The following is a 22,239-nucleotide window of genomic DNA, read 5'->3' on the forward strand; positions in this document are numbered from 1 at the left end:
AGAAGGCAATGGCACCCCACTCCAGTCCTCTTGCCTGGAATATCCCATGGACGGAGGAGCCTGGTGGGCTGCAGTCCGTGGGGTCGCTAAGAGTTGGACATGACTGAGTGACTTCACTTTAACTTTTAACTTTTCACTTTTCACTCTCATGCATTGGAGAAGGAAATGGCAACCCACTCCAGTGTTCTTGCCTGGAGAATCCCAGGGACGAGGGAGCCTGGTGGGCTGCTGTCTATAGGGTTGCACAGAGTCAGACACGACTGAAGCGACTTAGCAGCAGCAGCAATCAGGTTAGGTAATAAGTGCTGTCATTTTTTTCTAACAGTTATTATGAGGCTTCGGGAAAAACTGATTTAAGAGCAAAGTGAAAACTTTGATTAAAATATATAAAAAGTGTGCTTGTACAGCATCGGAATTGTCCAAAGCTTTCTATCTGTGAGAAAGCATTGCCAATCATGGTTTGTACCAGTTGATACCTACAGCTGAGACTTTCTTTTAATTTAGGGGGGAAAAAAAGGCAAGGCCAAAGATAGCTCTGTGGCCTTGGGCATACACTGTAGACTTGTCTCTTTCTCAGCTAGCTTTGCAAGGGATGAAAGCCCTGAATTATTTCACTAATACCAGCAGTAATGATAGCTGACTAAAGGCATGATGCTTTCACCACTTCTCAGTATTGGGAAGGTCCTTCCTTTCTGGGTCCATGGATGAACTACAGAAAAAGCTTATGATTATGTTAAAGAGTGGGTGCAGGTCTGTGCACATCATGAAGAGGTTTCAGGAATTCCTCACCAAAATGCAAACTGCAGATTTCTTGCAAAGGCAGTATGTTTAATAAATTTTTTTCAGCTATGCTTCCAGACTATTATTTTTTTAAAATTTCTAATTTCAGGCCTACTTGAGTATCCTTCTGTGTTCTATTTATTTGTTCTCACCTGTGGTCTATTCTTGTTTAAAGCATAACTGCTGACTGGATATTCACAAGAAGGTTCCTGTTCTCTAAGAGCTCACAGTCAATGGGGAAGAGGAGGTACCTTCAGTTCAGTTCAGTCGCTCAGTCGTGTCCGACTCTTTGCAACCCCATGAAGGAGGTACCTTCATGGGCATTTAAATTTTAATACGAGATAAGACTTAGGGTGTAAAGAAAGTGAAATGAGGGAACAAAGGAAGGATGATGTGCCTAAAGAATTTTGAAATTACAGGAAAGAACACTTCTGATGATGAAGATAGAGCAAAGCAATGCTGAAGCATCTGCCATGTTGGGAAGGAGGATCTATTTGATAACAGAAGATGTTTTAACTCCATTCTGCCATGATTTCATACATCTTAATATGATTTTCTTTGTCAAAGAAGACAGCACTTGCAACTTTCTCCAGCCAACAAAGGAAAATGTGAATTGATAATTCCTGTCTGAGAGAGAATTCAAAGTAGCCCAGATTCCCCACTAAGATATTCTTCATAAAGTTTTGCGTGTGACTTTCAACTTGCACCGTGCTTTCTAAAGTAAACTTTTCCACATTCCTTTCTCCAAAGTGTTTGTGAACAGAAAGAAAGAGGGAGTGATTTGTGGCCTAATAAAGAACTTTTAAGGCCAAGTGATTGGATGTGGATGAGCAGATGTGGCTGATCGGGGAGAAGTTTCAAAGGTGATTTCAAGTTCAGGTCTGGCAGAATCTTGGCACCATTAAAACACACAAGGCACTTAGAAGAGGGAAACTGGCTTTGAAGGAAAGGATGAATCTGGTTTTTCACTTGACTCAACAGCTCAAGTGAAAGTAGGATTTTTAAATAGGAAATCATCAGAGGGCAAGTTACAGTAGTAAATGGGGGCATGTGGGATGATTCATGTCTGAGCAAGGCCTGAAGGCAATTAACATGGTATGTTTCCAGGACAAAACATGTTTTAGGTGGAAGTAAAACAGGTAAGCATCATGAAATATACCAACTAGGAAGTCATACTATTAAGACTGGGTTAAGGTATGTGTTGGAAACATGAAATAGTTGATATTTTTCCTTTTAGGGCAAAAATGGGCCATTGAAGAGTTTTAAGTTGGGTTCTGAGGAGATTTGCTGATTAGGATAACGTGGCTGTACATTTTCTAGAAGTTGGACAGTACCAGAACCAGATGATGGAGAGGCCTGGGGAGGCGTCCCCCAGCCTGTATTCTACAATCTGTCAGCCTTCCTTCCCCTCTGTCACCAAGGCCAGGATTAGTGGGCGCAAGACAAAATTTAAGGAATGGCTAGGAAACCCAGCATTCAAGACTAATGCTTCATTTTAAAATTATTAAAATTAATGAAATCCACAATGAATTCTAAATAAAGGCAAGATTGGTAAGCTTAAGTTAATTAAGAATGCCACTTCCTCGAGAAAAATTATCAGAGATGGAAATTCCTGCAGTTGTAAATAAGGCAAGCAAAGGCTTTTGAAAATATTATCGGTTATTATACTTCCAATCAAGATAGGAAGGTAAAATTATAATTCTGTTTTTGGTATTAAAAAAAACAGTGTTGTGAGTTTTAATACACCTAATTTTAAAATATTCAATATTTCTTCAAGTACTTTAATGTTCTGGGAAAAAAATGTTCAAATACATAACGTACATAGGCGTGCACGTTTTTCCTGGTGCCTTAGGAATCTACTTGGCTCATATACTGTATTTAGTACAAATTATATTTTATTCACGGATTTGCTCCTTAATTCTGACTTTAAAATATTGCACTAATATTTGATACCTCCCTCTTTTTTTTTTTTTGGTGACCCTTAAATTTTGCACATTCAGCTCTTTCCCCATTCTGTTTTATTTGTTGTTACTGTTTTTTTCTTCTTGTTTTTGGAGGCTTGATCCTTTCTATTTTTCTCCAGAGTCACAGCTGTTTCGCTCATGTTGCCGAGTCCTGGGCGGACCCCGGAAACTCTTCAAATACAGTAATTTCATTTCATTACAAAGTTAAAATCAGGTTAGCTCGCCGATAGGGAGTGTTGATATATTGCTCCCGCCCGGAAGGAGGCTCCCGGAACTACGGCGTTAAGGGGGCGTGTTTCCCGCAACGCCGGCCGGCTGCGTTTTCACGATGCATTCAGAAGACTTTCCGGTTCTTCCTTCTCGCGAGCCTTCAGTCCCGGCAGCAGCCGGAAGTGATTCCCTGCCTGGAGGCTGTGCGGGCCAGAGCCTCAGGTGAGGGCGGGAGAAAGGGCGGAAGGCCAGAGTATTGCGTTAGGTGTGCGTACGGCTGTGCGCGGGTCGGGAGGAGTTGCTTTGTCGGCGTGTAGATCTCCTCTTCCCGCGCGGAGGAGTCTGTGGTTTCGTCTCATCTCCCAGGCCCTATACGTTGTTGATTGGGAGCGTCAGCTTTGAGCAAGTGCGCCCGCACATTTCAGCGGTGAGACGGCGAAGCCCAGGGATCGCCTTGTTCTTTGCAAAAGGGATTGAAGGCAGTAATTTTTGCGGCAGCACGTTCCAGATTGAAGCGCCATGATAACATTTTAGTATTTGCTGAGCTCTTTGTCTTAGGAGCTCTTTTAGAAGTATTGGGTGTAACAGTGAAGAAATGAGGCAGAAATCCCTGCCAGAAGGGAACTTGCGTTTAACGGAATTTGGGAGAACAGTGGAATAGAAATGGGGGTAGAATCAGAGAGAAGAGGCAGTTAAGGGGGACCAAAAAAAAAAAAAAAAGAAAGGTGCGAGAGATTTTGGGGAGTGGGAGAGGATCCTTGTCTAATGTGCAGGGGCGTGATACGTTACGGTCTCAAGGTTGGTTGCGTAAAAGCCCTGAATGCCGTTAGGAATTTAGGACTTCAGTGAAACAGTGTTCTTGCTATAGGATATAATCTCTTTTTCTTCAGGAAAAGACTAAAGATTAGATTGGAAGAAGAGAGAGTAGAAGCTATGTTTCGAAGACCTGTAGTACAGGTAATCACTTCTCCATGTTAATGTTGAGATGTGTTATTATAAACCATAGCCATCACGTTTCTGTAGGGTTTTGCCTGCAGAGGCAGAAGCCCTTTGAACCCACCTGTCTTATTGTACTTAGTTGATATGAGGGTTGGGGACAGATTTTGGTGCTAGATGCAAGCTCAGCCGTGTCTGACTCTTTGCAACCCCCATAGACTGTAGCCCACGAGGCTTCTCTGCCCTTGGGCTTCTCCAGGCAAGAATACTGGAGTAGGTGGCCATTTCCTGCTCCAGGGGATCTTCCCGACCTAGGGATTGAACCCGCATCTCTGGCATCTTCTGCACCGGCATGCAGATTCTTTACCACTTGAATAAATAGTGTTTACTAAAGCAAAAACAAACAAAAACGTTTCTAATTTACTCACATATATGATGAGAGTAGTTCTTAAAACGTGTTACTTGCGTGTAGAGCAGTTAGCATTTATAGTCCTTGATCTAAAGTCTATGAGAAAAAAAATAAATAAATAAAGTCTATGAGAATTGTTTCAGCTTTTTTTTTTTTTTTAAATCAGGTGGTTTGTTTTCTGACCACCTACTTTTGTTGTCAGTCTGCCCCCCCCCCCCCACGCCATCTCCCTGCTGTGGAGAGCAGGTCAAGTCTTAGAAACTCTGCAGATGAACTATGTTCCAAACTCCTCATTTCACCCAATCAAGCTCCTCACCTAATCTCTTCAGTCAGTCTAGCCAGCCTTGAGTCAGCCTAGACCGCTTTTCCTCGCTTACCTCATTTGGGCACCGAGTTGTATAGATTTTCCTTTATAACACCTCTCATAACTCCCATCTTGTTAAGGAAGAGTCATTTCCTCAATGGAGCCTGTTCAGGTCTCCTCCACTCTGCTGCAGAATTGGCACTATATTCTTGGATCCCTGTTTTAACTTATACGTACTTTTAAAATATATACCTTTTAGTGTGTTGAAACCTGGAAAAGTTACTCGTGTCTTAATACACAATTCTACAGTATTAAGGTAAATTTAATACCATATATAAAAGGGTTAAAAGTTTAGTTTCAAAAAATTATCCCAGTTAAATAATTCATTCCCTATTTTTGCTTCTCCAGTAGGTCTTGATTTTTGTGTGCCCCCCATGGGACAGATTATTATTCCATAAAACATGTGAGCTCTGGCTCATCTGAGCATCAGGTTAGTACATTTCTAGCATCACGACACAGGTACCAGTTAGCAGGTTGATTCTTTACTATGTGGTAAACTCATAATTTTAATTTTTCTACCCACCTTCTGCCCCCAAGCATAGTGCTGGGATTCCATAGCCAAAAGTACCCCTGGAGTGGGTGGTGTTTCAATTGGTACCTGCTGTATGTTAACAGTGCCAGTTCTGGACACATGTTTCTCTGATATAATGGTTAGCTCTCTGAATCCAGTGATGTTCTCAGTAATATGTACTCAAATCTTGGCAGTAGCCCTTAAACAGGCAGCAAAGGGCAGTGGGAAAGCCAGCAGCCTTGGGGTTGGGGCCCTGAGTTCCAGCTGTGACTTGCCACTTCTCTCCTGTAGGATTTTGGGCAAGTTACTCACTCTGTCTCTGAACTTCATTTTTGTCATCTGTAAAGTGGTAGTAATTTTACATAGTTTATAGGTTTATTCTGAGTATTAATTGATAAGAGGCAAAGCACTTACCTAGTATTCACTAATGATGGACTACTATGGACTATAGCTTGCCAAGCTCCTCTGTCTATGGAATTTTCCAGACAAGATACTGGAGTGGGCTGCCATTGTGTTCTCCAGGGAATCTTCTCGACCCAGGAATTGAACCTTTGTCTCTTGCATTGGCAGGCAGTCTTTACCCCTGAGCTGTCTGGGAAGCCCTTTCAGTTAATGATGGCTTTGGTTATCACTGAGTGCTACTGTTACACGGCAGTGACTGTCTTTCTATGATAGACTTGATTCGAACAGTCTTATTTTTGTACTTAATCAAAGAACCATGTTTGTTTATCTTAGATTTTTTTCTTGGGGCTGTCAGAAGCACAGATTTTTCCAACACGTGTTGTTTACCGTTTTATGTGCAAGCACAGAAGCACCATGTCAGGAGGTTGCCACGGAAGCATCAGGAAAGACCTGTAAATGGACTCTGGTGTAGTCCCTCGAGCCTTCTTTGTGCCTGTGCGCTTCTGCAGGAGGCTGCCCCTAAGTGTTTGTGTGGTCCTCCTGGCCCTGTGGGGTTTCCCCAGTAAAGAATCTCCCTGCAGTGCAGGAGATGCAGGAGATGTGGGTTCAGTCCCTGGGTTGGAAAGATCCCCTGGAGGAGGGCATGGAAACTCACTCCAGTCTTCTTGCCTAGAGAATCCCATGGACAGAGGAGCCTGGCGGGCTCTAGTCCATACGTTTGCATAGAGTTGACATGACTGAAGCCACTGAGCATGCGTGCGTGCCTGGGACTGTGGTGGGTGCACCTCTCGTGTGGGCGTGTGCCTTAGGGGCTGCTGACTGGGTGGTGACCAGGTGTGAACTGGGTTTTTGTTTGCATTTGCCTTCCCCCCTGTACTAAAGCTATTTTACTCCTTTGTTCCACTTTAGGTACTTCGTCAGTTTGTAAGACATGAGTCTGAAGTAGCTAGCAGTTTGGTTCTCGAGAGATGTAAGTAGTAGCTGATTTCCGGTTTTTACAGCAATGTGCTCATGTTCTCAGATACATTGCAGAAGAGGTGCATTCATTGGGTTATACTCTGTTAACCACCATGCTTTCAGTTCATGTCTGCCTCTCTGTCCTTGGCTGCAGGGGCCTTCTGTAAACCTGGTCCTTCTTCCCTTATCATACACTTTTTACCCACTCTTATTGTCACTTTCCTGCCAAAGAAATTCCTTGGGTCCTTTTTGGTTACCTAAGACATCCAGGGCTGTGTGCTAGTTGGCTGAAGCAGTGAATGTGGTGAAAGGTGGTGGTTTCACAGAAATAGTCCCTGTATTTATAAAGATTTTCAGATCTCAATTTTGTTCCTTTAACCATACAAACAGTTTAAAAAAGTTTTTAAAAGGTATTTAAAAGATGAATTGATGCTTTTGAACTGTGGTGTTGGGAGAATACTCTTGAGAGTCCCTTGAACTGCAAGAAAATCCAACCAGTCCATTCTGAAGGAGATCAGTCCTGAATATTCATTGGAAGGACTGATGCTAAAGCCGAAACTCCAGTACTTTGGCCACCTGATGCGAAGAACTGACTCATTGGAAAAGACCCTGGTGCTGGGAAAGATTGGAGGCAGGAAGCAAAGGGGACAACAGAGGATTGAGTTTGAGCAAGCTCTGGGAGTTGATGATGGAGAGGGAAGCCTGGTGTGCTGCAGTCGTGGGGTTGCAAAGAGTTGGACACGACTGAGTGACTGAACTGACTGAACTGAAAAGAAGAATTTAGATAAAGAGCTTAAAGCTTGTTTTGTGGGGTTCTAGGGGTATTTTCTCCTTTCTTGTCAGTCCTCTTTTTTCCCTCCGAGCGTCTTTTTATTTGCTCCTCACACTTGTTTCCTGACCTTCTAGTGCTTGGGTTTTGCTTGATGCCGAGATTGAAGTTGAAGTAGTGATTGTAGCTGTTCCTCTTCTGGACATTTCTGTCAGTCTTATGTTATCTACGAATTGCTTTTCAGCTCTGAATCGCGTGCAGTTGCTTGGTCGAGTAGGTCAGGACCCTGTCATGAGACAGGTAGAAGGAAAAAACCCAGTCACGATATTTTCCCTAGCAACAAACGAGATGTGGCGATCAGGGGAAAACGAAACCTACCAAATGGGTGAGTATGAAAGACTGGGGTTTTAGGATTATAGTAATTAGACGTTATTTAGTGTGAATTGATACTTTAAGAATACTTTCGTAAAGGATCTCCCTTAACTCTTGTCCTGTCTCTTAGAAACCGTGGTGTGGCTTAGCTGGACACGATGTCCTTCGGCAGTTGTCTTTTGCATTTGTAACCACATTCCCTGTCCTTGTGATTCTCGTGACTTAGGTGATGTCAGTCAGAAGACAACATGGCATAGAATCTCAGTGTTCCGACCGGGCCTCAGAGATGTGGCGTATCAGTACGTGAAGAAGGGGTGAGTTGAAGAAGGAGGGATCTTACAGGTTGAATGGTTTAAAAAACAAACAAACTAAGAACGTGTTTCCATGGACTCTGTAGCTCTTCTGTTTATAAAGTACCACTCATTACTTTGGGTTAGCTCAAGAGGTATTTATTCAGTGCTCAATACTGTATGCATAGTGTCATATGTGACTAGCTTAAAGGTTTTAACATGGTTTAGCCTTTTAAGAACTTAGGACAGTAGGACGTGAACTTGAACAGCACTGATGAGGCGAGAGAGAAGGCAAAGGGTGCCGTGTGCCTGTCACGGGCGCAGCGGTGCTCGTGGGGGCTCCCAGGCCGCCATGGCCAGCGACCCCGATGGCGTGTGTCTTGCCCTTGGCACCCCGTGGTGGCTTGACAGAGGGTCTGGGAGGTGGGGAGCCTGACGCAGTGAGGTATTCTGGTGATAATTCAGGGCAGTTAATTCATATTTGATAACTTTATATGAACTTAGCAATTCCTTTTTAAAATGTTTGGATTATGTATAAGAAGTGTCTTTTCCAAATCCTTCGAAGGACAAAAGTTTGTGTTTAACAGCAACTGTAGTCAGAGTTTAGAAATGTATTATAGAAATAAAACATTTCATGAAACATAAGTTTAGCAATAATGAAAATTTCTTTTTTTTCAATAATTGCATACCTTTTCTTCATATGAACTTCCATTGTGTGTGTGTATAGTATGTAAATACATATATCACACATAAAACACACCAGAGGACACTTCAAGGAAAAGGTATCCAGTTTCAGCTACTGGCTGATGAATCTGTGTGACTGTTCCCTTTGGCACCCAGTCATTTTACTGGTCTTACTTTCTGTATTGTGCAGTATCAGTGCTGTCAAATTCCGAAATTGGTGCCACTGTGGCCATTTTCTACCCTTTAAAGTCGACGTTACACTTGTCTCCTAGTTCATCCTTCTAGAGAGTGCAGAATAGCCTTAGTAATTAACTCTGGGTGAAATACTAAGCTGAAAACTTATATTTTGAATTTTAATAATCTAAGGTCATTTGAGAGTAAGTTCATGAACCTCACTGCAGAAAGGAACTGAAAAATAAGTGAAAAAAAGCCCAACCCGTTAGATAATTCAGGGTCAAAGGGGATAGAAAAATCACATGTTGGAAATCAATCATGGAGATTTAAAGGATGCTCTTCATTTTCAGGGTCTTAAGGTTGCTTTTTTTTTTTGACTTCACATTTGGAACTTTTTTTTTAAACTTTATAAGGGCCATAGGCAGCTAAAGGATGAAAACATCCTTTTTTCCACAGGGTGGCAAGGCAGGTCCACGTGTACTTTCTGTTTCGGTACTCTTGTTCTTTGCCTGTGCCTCGTGGCTTGCAGGATCTCAGTTCCTGGATCAGGCAGTGAAGGCGCGGAGTCCTAACATCAGGAGACTGTTTTAGCACTCTTAATTCTGAGTTAAGAAGTGGTATGTGTGATTATCTATTTCATCCTTGAAGAGTATACGCATTACTCTCCTCTGACCTGACTCTCTGCTGTAAAGCATATTGAAATCTCCAGACTAAAACTGGTAAATTTTATTTGTATCAGGTCTCGAATTTATGTGGAAGGGAAAGTAGACTATGGTGAATATACGGATAAAAACAATGTGAGACGACAAGCAACAACAATTATAGCTGGTAAGGCTCTTGTGATAGTAGCTATTCTTTTTTATTTTCTTTGAATGCTTGGCTATGTTGTAGCCTTCAGTTCAGTTCAGTCGCTCAGTCGTGTCCGACTCTTTGCGACCCCATGAATCGCAGCACACCAGGCCTCCCTGTTCATCATCATCTCCCGGAGTTCACTCAGACTCACGTCCATCGAGTCCGTGATGCCATCCAGCCATCTCATCCTCGGTCGTCCCCTTCTCCTCCTGCCCCCAATCCCTCCCAGCATCAGAGTCTTTTCCAGTGAGTCAACTCTTCTCATGAGGTGGCCAAAGTATTGGAGTTTCAACTTTAGTCTTACCTGAGGCTGTTAGTACTGATGCTTACGAGATTGTAAGGCACCTCACCAGGAGAATCCCGAGTGGAGTTTGTGGGCCTGCTCTAAGTTTCTAGATATATATCTCCTCTTTCAGAAAGTGATCTCTGTACTCACAGTGTTAGCTCACAAGTAACTTTAGAATTGCCCATTGCACTGTTGATGCCTCTTTGAAGGATATGGCCTAAATGGAAAAGCATGCACCAAGAAGAGTTACACTAATACTGGCATCAGACATTTGTACAGCTTCGTTCAGAGCCTGTTTGGTACTTAACGTGATGATTTTGTTTTAAACTCCTATTGTTCTCATTAAACAAAATACAAAACAACATAGAAAAATGGATGCACAGAGCTTAAAGGAGGTTAAGAAGATATCCTCTAGAGGAGAGTGTTCAAGCTTTTCTGAAAATTCTGCAAGAATTTTGAAACCAGTATGTACCCCTTTGAACATGTTTAAGTTGACATTAAGAGTTTTTTTCAATATAAAATTATGTTGCTCTTAAAGGTATTAAGGGATCTAAATATCATAACAATTTGGTATCCATCATCATTAAAAAGATACAAGCTCTTCAACATTTGGAAAGTTTATAATTCCCTTTTCTCTGGACTTGTTTTTCAATCCCATTTTCTCCTTAGAAGTGTATCTTAATATAATATATAGTCAAAAATATTTTATTATTTTATTCTGTTAAATGTAACAAAAGTATATACATAAATAGAAATTTTAAAATATTTAAAAAAACTTTGCAATAGTGAGACTCTGAATGTTAGGTTTCTCCTTGAATAGGTTATCATTACAGTTGTTTTTAGAACATAATTGACCGAAACAGCTGTAATATGTAAATACAAAAGCTGTAACATTTTATTGAAAATGTGTCTTAATGAGATAGATGATGCATTTTTTGTCTTTTGGATTAATTGCTAAACTTGTTTTTTATGGATATAAAACTCAAGAAACTATTTTATTAAGTAGATGAGGATGGAAGAGCTATTTATGAGCTTCCTGAGATATGCCAAAATTAGACATTTAAAAGTTAATTTTTTATTATGGAAAATGTCAAACATACACAAAAGGAGAGAGGAGTGAAAAACACAAACTCCCATCATGCAGCTTCAACAGTTATCAACAGATGGCAAATACTATTTCATCTATGCCCCAGCCTACTTTTCCCCCACCTGGATCATTTTGAGTGAATCTGAGACATTGTGTCATCCATAAATATTTCAGTAGGTGTCTCGGAAATGTATGGATTCCTCTTTATAGTGCTGTTATCAGAGCTAGTATTAAATAACTCATTATTAAATTTATCTTTTACTAGATGTCATAGTATTGAAATTTTTTTGATTGTTCTATGAACAGCAATCTATACATTTTATTACATGGTTTATATATATCAAGTCTCATTGAAAAAAAAATTTAGATTTGGGAGGCTAAAAGTCTGACAACTTAGGCCTCCTAACTGACAGATTTTCCTTTTTCTCTTTGCACTTGTTCCAGAGTTCATGTCTTAACTACTATGCCTTATTGATAAATTATAATTTGTTATAAGTAATAAGCATATATTTTCTTACTGCTTTCTTGAAAATATATTGACCTTGAGAACCAATATAGGTATCTTCCTCCCCTCATTATTAAACCTAAGAGAAGGTTCTTTCTGACCAGTTTGCTTTTGTATTTCTTGAGTGTCTTGAGTGAATCACTTCCTGCTTGCCTTGTTCTTCCTTGGCTCATTCTTACAGAGGTATCTTAACTGTTTAAAAAAATTATTTTTCAGACCTGTGTATGGTATAAAACTATGCCTGTGATTTTAGCAGTGGAAAATCAAGCTTTTTAATAAAATAGTTGACATATTTATAAAGCATTTAATACTTTCATCTTCCACTGTAAACCTATTGTGTGGGCAAATCTCAAATTTAAATTGTGTGAAGTTTTATAAACCAGGTTAAAGAGAAACATTTCAAATTATCTGCCATTTTCTTCTTGTCAGTATTATTCACCAGCATGGATGATTAAGCAATTAACATAGGTTTATGGCTAATAGTAAAATGAATAGGTCTTTAGTGCCATTAGTATGGAAGGGAATAGAGTATAATTTGGCTCATCTGTTTTATAGGCTATATTTTTTTTTCTCCTAGAAATCAGTGTAACTTAAAAATAACCACCAGCAGGTGGCAGTCTTGTCTTTTTACATAGTGATGTCAACTTGGATAATCTCTTCTGAAATAACCATTCTATACCAAAATACTCTAGTTTTAGAAGACTGTAGTCATGAACAAATACTCAGTTATTGTATAGTAACCGTTTTTGGGATAATTGTAAAGTTTTAAGAATGTCATTGTTTCAGTATTATGTAGAAGGTACTGCTGCTTTTCCTTTGCTTGTCCTAAACTAATTGTTTCTGGACAACCTTTTAGGAGCAATGTCTGATGTTTTTGGATAAAAATGTCCCTCTGAAATATTGATTACTAGAAAATTTCCCAGGACTAAATGTGTAAAACGCATTTTGTTTTGAAATTTAAAAGTACCGTTGTTCTGTATGAGTGTTCAGACTTAAAAAACACAAATAGATCTCTGTGTCCTGATGGGGCCATATTGAACCCCGTCCTTCCCTCTTCCTTCCAGCATGTGGTATGTGATGCCACGATCCTCTTCTGGGTTAGGATGTGCTCCTTAGTTTACTGGCTTCTATCTGAGTGTTGCAAGCATCGAAGTGTGTGACGAGCTCTTTTGTAGAAAGTTACTACTGAGAAGACCTTTGCTACCTTCAGGGAAGACAAGAAGTATTCCACCTTTTCTCACAAGGTCTGAATTACTGATAAACCATCAAAAGCCCAGCTTTTACCTCCATTATGCCTATCATAGATACCTGTTAAGAACATCAGTTAGTTCCGTTGCTCAGTCGTATTCGACTCTGCGGCCCCATGAACAGCAGCACACTGGGCTTTCCCGTCCATCACCGATTCCTGGAGCTTGCTCAAATGTGTGTCTATCGAGTTGGTGATGCCATCCAACCATCTCATCCTCTGTCGTCCCCTTCTCAGCAGGAACCTAGTATTTTGAGAATTTGTCTAAAGTTTTTTTGGTGACTAGCACTAAAATACGTATATGTGGTAGAAGGGAATGATTAAGTGTGGTGGAAAAAGAGTTCTGGAAATAACATTTCTGCTTTGGCTTCTTTACAGATAATATTATATTTCTGACTGACCAGATGAAAGAGAAGCCGTAGACTGGACGATCCTTCTCTGGCCGGTGTTTGGTACAGTCTCATTTCCAAATCATGCTAGTGTTTATAGTTTCTAAGGACAAGAATTAAAATCCTCTTCATTATAAAATGAGTGATAACATTTTTGTGACTATCACTCCCCTTCCCTTTTTTGTGTCATGAACTCTGGTAGCTCCTGCCTGTTAATGGTATTCACTGATTGTTTATTCTTTAAGAGATGGTTTCTGTGTACAAACTTGTGAACTTTTAGGTTCATCCATGTTATGGCAAAGGGATGAATGTCCTTTGGGAAGGCCCCCCCTCCCCCGCCCCCTTTTTTGTGCATACTTCTATTATAGCATTGAGTCAAGCACCACAGTGTTTTTGAGTATTGCTGTATGTTAGACATTTATCCCATGGTTGTAGATACTGATTTCCTTATCTGGTTTATAGACCAGAAGGCAAGGGCTATATCTTTGTATACTTGCCTGTTTAACCAGTGCTTTGCACAGAGTAGGCAATAAATGTTGACACGTGAATGATCCCAATAGGATAATAAGCTTTAGCCCAAAGTGAAGGGGTTTGCTGAGCAGCATTTAGTATCTAACCTAAATAGCTTCAAGACTAAGCTACCTCAATCCCGTCTTTTGTTTTTGGACAGTTTTACTAGTAGCATTTATGAAACAGTTTACCCGTGGTGAAGACCTAAAGTGCAACTGGGGATGAAGTTGTTCGTCTCCAGGAGGTGATCCAGGGGCTCTGGTTTCACTATTTTCTATCTTTCTAAGCGCCTCCTCTCTGTCCGTTTAGTCTCGTGCGGAGCTCTCCCTGTTTAGGGAGCTCCTAAGCCACCTCTGGCACTGCGTCCATAGGTTAGCGCCCCAGGAATGTGTCCCTTTAATTTTCCTACATGGCCTTCTGCTGTACATACTGTGTACCCTTGGGTACACACAGTCACTTTCGTTATAAGATTGTGAAAACCACAGAGCACTAATAATTTACTAGTAACGATTATATGAAATAAACTCAGTGATTTAAATGCGTCTTGCACTTTTTGAGGTTGGCATCAGCCCCTGCCGGGTGTGCGTGCTCATTCGCCGCTATGTTACAGAGGCTGGCTGCTGCTGGGCAGGTTGTCGGGTCACACGGTGCATCCCTGTTCTCAGGCTCCAGCTCTGCCTCTAGCCCAGCCTGGTTATTTGTGTCCCAGCCTGTGTGTCCTCTCCCCCTGCCTCTGAGTGTCATGCTCACTGTAGCTTACATCCTGCTGGACTTAAACAAGAACCACATTCACACATTATTTTCTGGGCCCTTGGCTGTTTTAAGGTATTCTCTGCACACTTCAGCAGCTTTTTGTGCTCATACTACAGTTTGGCTAAGGAAAATTAGAGTTCCTTAGTTTATCCTTTTCATGCCAAGATATGGGAGAAAAGTACTGTTTCCTCATATCAACCATCTTTAAATTTAAATTTTTTTTTTCAGCCACCTTTTTCTTTTCTTTTTTCCTGTACTGGGACTATTAATCAACATGTTACATCTGCCCTCTTGATTCTCGCATTAAAACTATCTAGTGTTGTAGTACTCCTTGACCCCACATTCCTTAAAGCAAAATTGTAAAGTAGATAAAATTTGTCTTTCGGGCAACTTTTTATTCTTGTCCTCAGCAAAGCTACTTTTATGCCCCTTCAAAGTTATAAGAGGTCATGCATATAAGTATTCCTGTTTAAACTGGTTGATGAATCTGGGCTTTGGGAAAGGGACATGGTGAACAAAATAGTTTAATGGCCAAGTGATTCTGAGTCTGGGTGCAGGGGCCAGAGAGTGTGTCCTCCAGATCCTGTGAGCTGAGGGGCTCTTCTGCAGACTCCCACTGAAGTTCACTTGAGAGGCTCTGAGGTAGGCAGTGGGGCTTTCAGAATTAGGTGTTCAGGGCGGAGGCCTCAGCGTGCATGTGATGCTACAGATCTGGGGGTCCACAACCTGGGGGCCTGCGGGAGCATCAATTCTGCTCTCCCCTGCAGGCAGCCCCAGCTGCTGAGGAACCTCCTGAGGTTCCCAGGCTGGTCTCAGAGGAGACGGAGAATCCAGTAGCAGTCACAGGCCGTAGGGGTCTTCTAGTTTTGTGTCCTGCCTCTCCTTAATTTCATGGTCTTACAGTGTCAGGGACTGTACCTGTAGAAGACTGCTCTGTGACTTTGATTTTGGGATTGCATGTTAGTTTAATGATGAGTATGATATTTATCATTAAGTGTGGGAGAAGTGTGGGAGAACAGCATGTGTGGTTTGAAAATATATCCCGTATTTGGAAAAGAAGTAATTGATAATAGATGTATACCTCAAGTCTAGAAGGAGAAAAAGCAAAACGTTCTGATGATCTCTGAATGGGAAGATTGTGTATGATTTGCTTTACACTTTTGTATATTCTTTTTTTTTTAAAGCATTGAGTATGTATTACTTTTATAATAAGAAATAAAGCTGTTTACATTTGGGGGAAAAAAAAAAAACTTTTCCATTATTTCCAAGCCAGGCTTTCTCATTCACGTTAAGCTAGTACCACCTCATGCTTAGACACGTCATCTTTTTTTTCTTTTCTTCTTGTATTCTCCTCTTTTTAAGTATATACAGCCTGGAAGGGTTGACTTTAAAGACTCTCACATATGAGATCCACTATTTGCTGTGAGGTGCAGTTCCCAGAGAGTCATCCTTTTCTTAAAAATCGCTGGGTGCTTACTTGTCCAAAGACATCCAGAATCATCAGAGACATTTTTCTGTGGCTGTTTTGGGGGTTACCTGTCATTGCCACCTGGGTTTCAGCCTACCCTTCGTAGCTCATTTAGGGGAAATTAATGGTAGTTTCTCATTGTTCCTAAAAGATAACGGGCAGTTCTTGAGGGCAGGGTTGTCTTTTACTCAGACTGCCCTTTTACCCCTGTCCAGCTCGTCCCAGTGCAGTGATGGTTTAGGGCCTTGTAAATGCCTGTTGTTCTGTCAGACTGCCCTGGGACGTTGACATGCAAACGAGGGCAGGATCACCTTACTTGTTTTGCTGTCAGGGTTTGCATTATATGCCCTGAAGATTGGTGGGAGTAACAGCAAGCCAATCATCGTAGAAAACAACAGATCGTCACAAGGTCAGTGGGTTATAGAGAACTATCTTACAAGATAACAGTATTATATTAGTGGCTGCACACCAGGCCCTGAGCTAAGTACTTTTTACTGTTGACTCATTTAACTATTACACTAAGAAGAAGGTCATATTATCCCCATTTTATAGGTGAGGAAACTTGAAATTGAGAGATTAAGACAAACGTCAAAGTGGTGCAGCTTGTAAGAGGCACATCTGGGGTTTGAACTTGGATAGGTGAGGTATGCATTTTGCTTTCTGCCCACAGGCTCCTTAGGGGCTTCCCTGTAGCTTAGCTGGTAAAGAATCCACCTGCAATGCAGGAGATCCCGGTTCGATTCCTGGGTCAAGAAGATCCCCTGGAGGAGGGATAGGCTTCCCACTCCAGTATTCTTAGGCTTCCCTGGTGGCTCAGTCGGTAAAGAATCCACCTGCAGTGCGGAAGACCTGGGTTTGATCCCTGGGTTGGGAAGATTCCCCTGGAGGAGGGCATGGCAACCACTCTAGTATTCTTGCCTGGAGAATCCCACGGACAGAATGGACAGAGGAGCCTGGTGGGCTACAGTCCATGGGGTCACAAAGAGTCAGAAATGACAGTGATTAGGCCCACCGCAGCGTAGCCACCTTCCCATTCCTGTCGACCTTGAATAACCAGAACCCCACTGCTGACTTCTGCCTGGAGCCCCATGCAGGGTGCATCTGAATCACACCAGGATTTCGTACCTTCTAGGCTTTAGTTGGGGAAGAATTATGAGTGATGGGGAAATACCACCACCTCTTTAGTATTCTTTCTCATTTTCAGTTTAATGATTCCCACAGGAAAATAAATCACAGTTAATTTCCCTACCAGGTTATCTTTACATATTCCTCCTCTTTTTTATCAAGCAGTGTCTCTTTATTGGTTAAAGTAAGTTCAGGGTGTCTGCTCCTTTTATTGTTTCCTCCAGTTGTTTCCTTCCTGCTGAGTATTGAGATGGTCCAGAAGATTGTTCAAGAATTTGTCAGGCTCGCTTTTTAGAGAGTGAGACTTTTGGCCGGCACCAGCATCATTGACGTCCCCTCTCATTCTCTCTTTACTGTTCATCTATTAGCTCTCTGCCATGCTTTGAACCTCAGGGTCCTGCTTGTCCATATTGGTGTACATCTTGACGCTTTCTTTTTCTCCTCTACCTGTCACTTGGAAAAAAGGTGGTCTGTCATAATAGTTCACTGAAGGCTGTGCAGTCAGAGAGCCTGCATTTGAATCTCTGCTTTGGTCAGAGCAGCTGAGTGAACTCTGGTGAGTTTCCTAATGTTCCATGCCATGATTTTTGTTGTTTTGTTTTCCTATGAATAAACCAGGGGTAATAGTAGTCTTACTTTTATGGCCCTCCTGTGAAGAATGTAGTAAATAATATATGGAACTTACATAGCACATAGTAACTGCATCAAGTGCTCAGTACATACTGGACGTTATTACTGTTGTTGCGCTTATTTTAAATGAGGTGTATTTCTCTTCCAGTCACCACGTCCATCTCACTGAGTCTCTCGGGATCCTTAGAGGGCATTTCAGTTTATCGTCCTTTACCTTTTTGTGGTTGTATTGTCAACACCCGTGGATTACTGAGCACGTGTTCCACTGTGGTCATTCTTTTTTCTTGGTTTTGTTGTTGCTCTTCTATGGCTATTTCCCATTAACCTGGGCATCTTTTTAAACTCAGAAGCCACGTGGGCACCTGTCATATGCCATGCATCCATGCAGCCGGGACGTAAGGCTGAATATAACAGGGCTCCTGCATTGAAGGAACTCATGGTGTAGGATGGTGGGGGTTGGGTGGGGAAGACGAAAGCAGGAGGCTGTGTAGTCAAGTATGATACCCTAGTCACAGTAGAAACAGTCCTGTGAGACACAGAAGAGAATAGTTAGGTCAGAAAGCAGCATGAACAGAGGTCCTGAAACGTAAAGGTCTATGAAACATTCAAAGAGAAAACACAAAAAGTAGTTTGAGGCTAGACTGCGAAGGGCATTGAAAGCTTGCAGAGAACTTTGGCAGTAGGAGCCTTAGAAGGTTTCACAACAGGGACATCTCATCAGAATTATCCTTTAAGAACTGTGCAGACAGGGGAAGGGTTAGAGGGAGGAAAGCAGAGAGGTCATTAGGAAGCTACCGAATAAGCCTGGGAAGGGTTAGTAGAGTGGGGATGAGAGGTGACATGACGGCTGTATGGGATTCACATGGACTCATTCATCTGTGTGCCTACTGTGTGCCAGATCCTGTGCTAGGATGCAGAGAACACGTAACTCCTACCCAGGATCTAGTGGTGACAGAACGCGTGTGTTGGTGGTGAGAGAAGAGTCAGAAGAAAATTTTGAAGCTTCTGCTTGGGCAGCTGCTGAGATAGTGACATTTTTATTTGAGACTAAGGAACATGGGCACTGGGGCCTTGAAGATCCCCCTTCGTGGATTACAGCCTTGCTGTGGCGAAGGGACCTGCATAACTCACTGAAGCTATGAGCCATGCTGTGTAGGGCCCTCCAGGATGGACAGATCATAGCGGAGAGCTCTGACAAAGTGCGGTCCACTGGAGGAGGGAATGGCTAGCCACTCCAGTATTTGTGTGAGAGCCCCATCAACAATATGAAAAGGAGAAGCATGCAACACTGGAAGATGAGGCCCCTAGATTGTCAGGTGTCCAGTATGCTACAGGGTGGCGGAGGGCAACAGAGGGTGAGATGGTTGGATGGCATCACTGATTCTATGGACGCGAGTTTGAGCAAGCTCCAGGAGATGGTGAAGGACGGGGGGAACCTCACGTGCCGCAGTTCACGGGGTCGCAAACAGTTGGGCATGACTTAGCTACTGAGCAACAACAACAGTGAACGTGGATGTGGGAGCAGATTTGAGAAGATGGAAGATACTGAGTTTAGTTTTGTTTAGTTGTAGACTTTCTAGCTTATATTTGGGAGGGTGAAGATTAATGAGTCTGGTGCTCAGAAGAGATGCTGAGGCAAGAGTGACATTTTTTTTCTTCCCTCCAGACACATTGTAAGCAGATTTTTGTGAGATAACCTTCAAATGTGGCCAGGATTCCAGCTTTCTGATGTGGAAAGCCATATTGTGGGAAAGATTTCTAGTTGTCTACTTGTTTTTACGATATGGGGTTGGTTTTAATCAGGAATGGTATGATGACAGAGGCAGCTGTCTGTGAGAGAAGAGCTCCTTACTTGCAGTTCTCGAGTGGAGGGCATGGGCCACAGTGTGCTCACATGGGGAGGTGCCAGGGTAAGTCAGGAGGCAGCGGGAGCAAGGGGGAAGCGTGGGTGAGACAGGATAGGGGAGCCGAGCAAGTTTAGGGTTCGTCAGCTCAAATACATTTCAGTAGGCAGTGGTAATGGGTCAGTCCCTGGGTGTCGGGTACCTGGCCGTGGGGGGATTTCAGGCATAGGAATAATGTGGTGAGGGCTGTGAGCTCAGGAGGCTGATGGGGGCTGTGAACTCAGGGCTGCTTGATGTGCATATCAAAGGCATGCTTGTGGGCAACTCCTCTACTATTTCTAGGAATCAGCTACCCTTTGGGGGTGGGGTGGGGGCGGTGGCCAGGCCCCAAGATGTCAAAACATGGTAAAATACAGAAAATAAGACGCATTGTTTAAAAGAAGAAGCATGCATTTGCTGCCCAGTATCTGTTATTCCGTCTACATTTACGGAACCCATACTTTTGGGGGGTGACAGTATAAACAGCAAAAGTACTGCATTCCTATTCTCCTTTGCAGTTAAGAATTGCCCAGGGCCGGGGGGTTGGGGGGCGCGTGTAAGCAGAAGTCATCTGTTGGCATTTCCAGGAAAGTTCCTTCAGTGACCTAAGTCTGCCGGGAGGCTCATCCTGTGTGCTTCTCTTCACTGTCGTCTGACTCTTTCTTGCCTAAAATGTGGCCGTGGTGGCTGAATCTCCAGTAGCCATCATAAAGCGTGAGATGGTCTTCGGGCTGTGGAAGAAAGAGGAAGCTGGGATCCGTGATGACCATGGAGCCACCATACCAGTCCCGGACAGTCTACTCTGGACTTCTTTTGGCGACACAAATAAATCTACCTTGTAGCCACTTGTTTGTGCTTTGCAGTTAAATCTAATTAACAAATTCACGCATTTGTAACCTTTTATCTCCATACATGTGATCAGCTCATTACTCTCACCTTTCTCCTGCATGACTCTCCACTGAGAGTAGAAGTGAAATCTTACTTCTGCTCACACAGTCCTCCAAGCTTTTCACTTAACGTCTTATTCTGAATTCGAGGAGGAGATTGGGACATAAGACCTACATAGAACCTTAACAGTGTTAAAAAGAGTGAATCTGAGCACCCTGTCAAATAAATACTGTGTAATTTTGCTTGAATCCCTAATGAAGACCCTTAGTTTAACCACTCCCTGTTAAATAAAGGAGCACTTAAGAACAGAAATACTACCCTCATACTTCCCCTGCCAGAATAGCAGACCAAGTAATCTGGAGTGAGATTTCCCAGAGGAAAAGTAACTGAATCCTGAGTTTACCATAGTTTTTATTGCATCATTGAATGTCTTAATTGAGGGTGCTATAAGAAAGTACTATAGACAAAGTGACATAAACAACGGACATTTATTTTGTCACCATTATGGAGGCAGGGAGTCCTAAGATCAGGGTGCCAGCATGGTTTCTTGTGAGGCTTGTGCCCCTGGCTTCGAGGTGGCCACCATCTTACTGTGTGCTCACATGACCTCTTGTTTGTGAGTGCTGGTAAAGAGAGAGCTCTCATGAGGAACTAATCCTGTTGTATTGGCACAGTGAGGAAGGGGAAAGAAAAAAGTATTAAGATAGCAAAGAAAGTTGCAGATGCTGGGATTCCATAGAGTATATAAGGGAATCAATAGATGAGTAAGTAGGAGTTGCTGGAAATAAGATCAGTATATGAAAGTCAATTGCAGACAGTCAAGAAAATGTAATTTCAAAAAGATCCTATACACAAGAGCATCAGAAGATGGAAGGTGTCCTCAAGTGTGTGGTCCCTTTGGAGGATGTTATAAAATTTTCGAAATGCATGAAAAGACAAACTGGTATGTCATGTTTATTGGAAGCATCAAAATGTAAAGATGTCAGTTCTCCCCTAGTTGATGTTTTACAGATCAAAAAATTCCCAGAAGTGTTCTGGGGGCAACTGGACAAGCTGATAGTAAAGATGTATTCTTGAGCAAAAGTCTGAGACCAGGCAGTATGCTTCTAAAGAGGAAGGGTGAGATGGGGGCTTGCTCTGCCAGTTGGCAAGACAGGTTTGTGTTTGTTTTTTTTTTTAAGTAATAAATGAAGTATACTATGGGTGCAGAAATAAGCAAATAAAACTGGTATAGAATAGAGAACTCAGAAACAGGCCATGCATATATGGAAATGATAGGGTGAAAGTGGCATTATAGATCACTAGATTAAGTATAGATTATTAAATAAATGTTGCTAGGAAAGTTTACTATCCAGATAGGAAAAAAAATGAAATAGAATCTACATTTTATACAAAAGTCAATTTTTGGTTATTTAAAAAGAGAAAGGCAAAACAAAATTTTAGAAGAAAGTACAGGACAATGGCTAGATTTTTTTAAAATAAAATCTTGAACATAGAAACAAGCAATAAATTTATCTTAAAAATAACCTTTTTAAACCAGAAATCACCACAAAGAAAGCAAAAGGACAAGTCACAAACCGGCAGAGAAGATACTTGAAATAATACACCTGAAATAGTCTGGAATATAGAAAGGCCTAGAGAGCAAAAAATAGCTGGAATATATGAAAAACACAAAGCAAGGAAATGAGACCTTAGTAAGAAAAATGGTCAAAGACAGAAGCACTTAACAGGAATAGAAATTATCCACTAATGTATGAAAAACTGGTCAATCTCGTTAATAATCCAGGAAATGCAA

The 22,239-nt window shown here is 41.9% G+C and overlaps 1 protein-coding gene across 9 annotated transcripts in view; it reads left to right on the top strand.

The window, feature by feature from the left end:
- Positions 1–2,863: 2,863 nt before the first annotated feature.
- The window catches only part of SSBP1 (single stranded DNA binding protein 1), a 33,015-nt gene continuing 13,639 nt past the window's right edge, over positions 2,864–22,239 (top strand). Inside the window, exons 1-8 of one of the 9 annotated variants that reach the window (XM_069588595.1) lie at positions 3,083–3,176; positions 3,845–3,911; positions 6,486–6,546; positions 7,547–7,687; positions 7,901–7,988; positions 9,562–9,650; positions 13,177–13,250; positions 20,144–20,401. In XM_069588595.1, the coding sequence (XP_069444696.1) occupies positions 3,888–3,911; positions 6,486–6,546; positions 7,547–7,687; positions 7,901–7,988; positions 9,562–9,650; positions 13,177–13,220 (447 nt within the window). In that variant the 5' untranslated portion in view covers positions 3,083–3,176; positions 3,845–3,887 and the 3' untranslated portion in view covers positions 13,221–13,250; positions 20,144–20,401. Of the gene's footprint in view, positions 3,382–3,844; positions 3,912–6,485; positions 6,547–7,546; positions 7,688–7,900; positions 7,989–9,561; positions 9,651–13,176; positions 14,236–20,143; positions 20,402–22,239 lie in introns of those variants that run through there. The other 8 variants (XM_069588597.1, XM_069588593.1, XM_069588591.1 and 5 more) reach the window with 8 other exon arrangements.

Source organism: Ovis canadensis, chromosome 4 (genome assembly GCF_042477335.2).
Source record: "Ovis canadensis isolate MfBH-ARS-UI-01 breed Bighorn chromosome 4, ARS-UI_OviCan_v2, whole genome shotgun sequence".
Classification (NCBI taxonomy): Eukaryota; Metazoa; Chordata; class Mammalia; order Artiodactyla; family Bovidae; genus Ovis; species Ovis canadensis.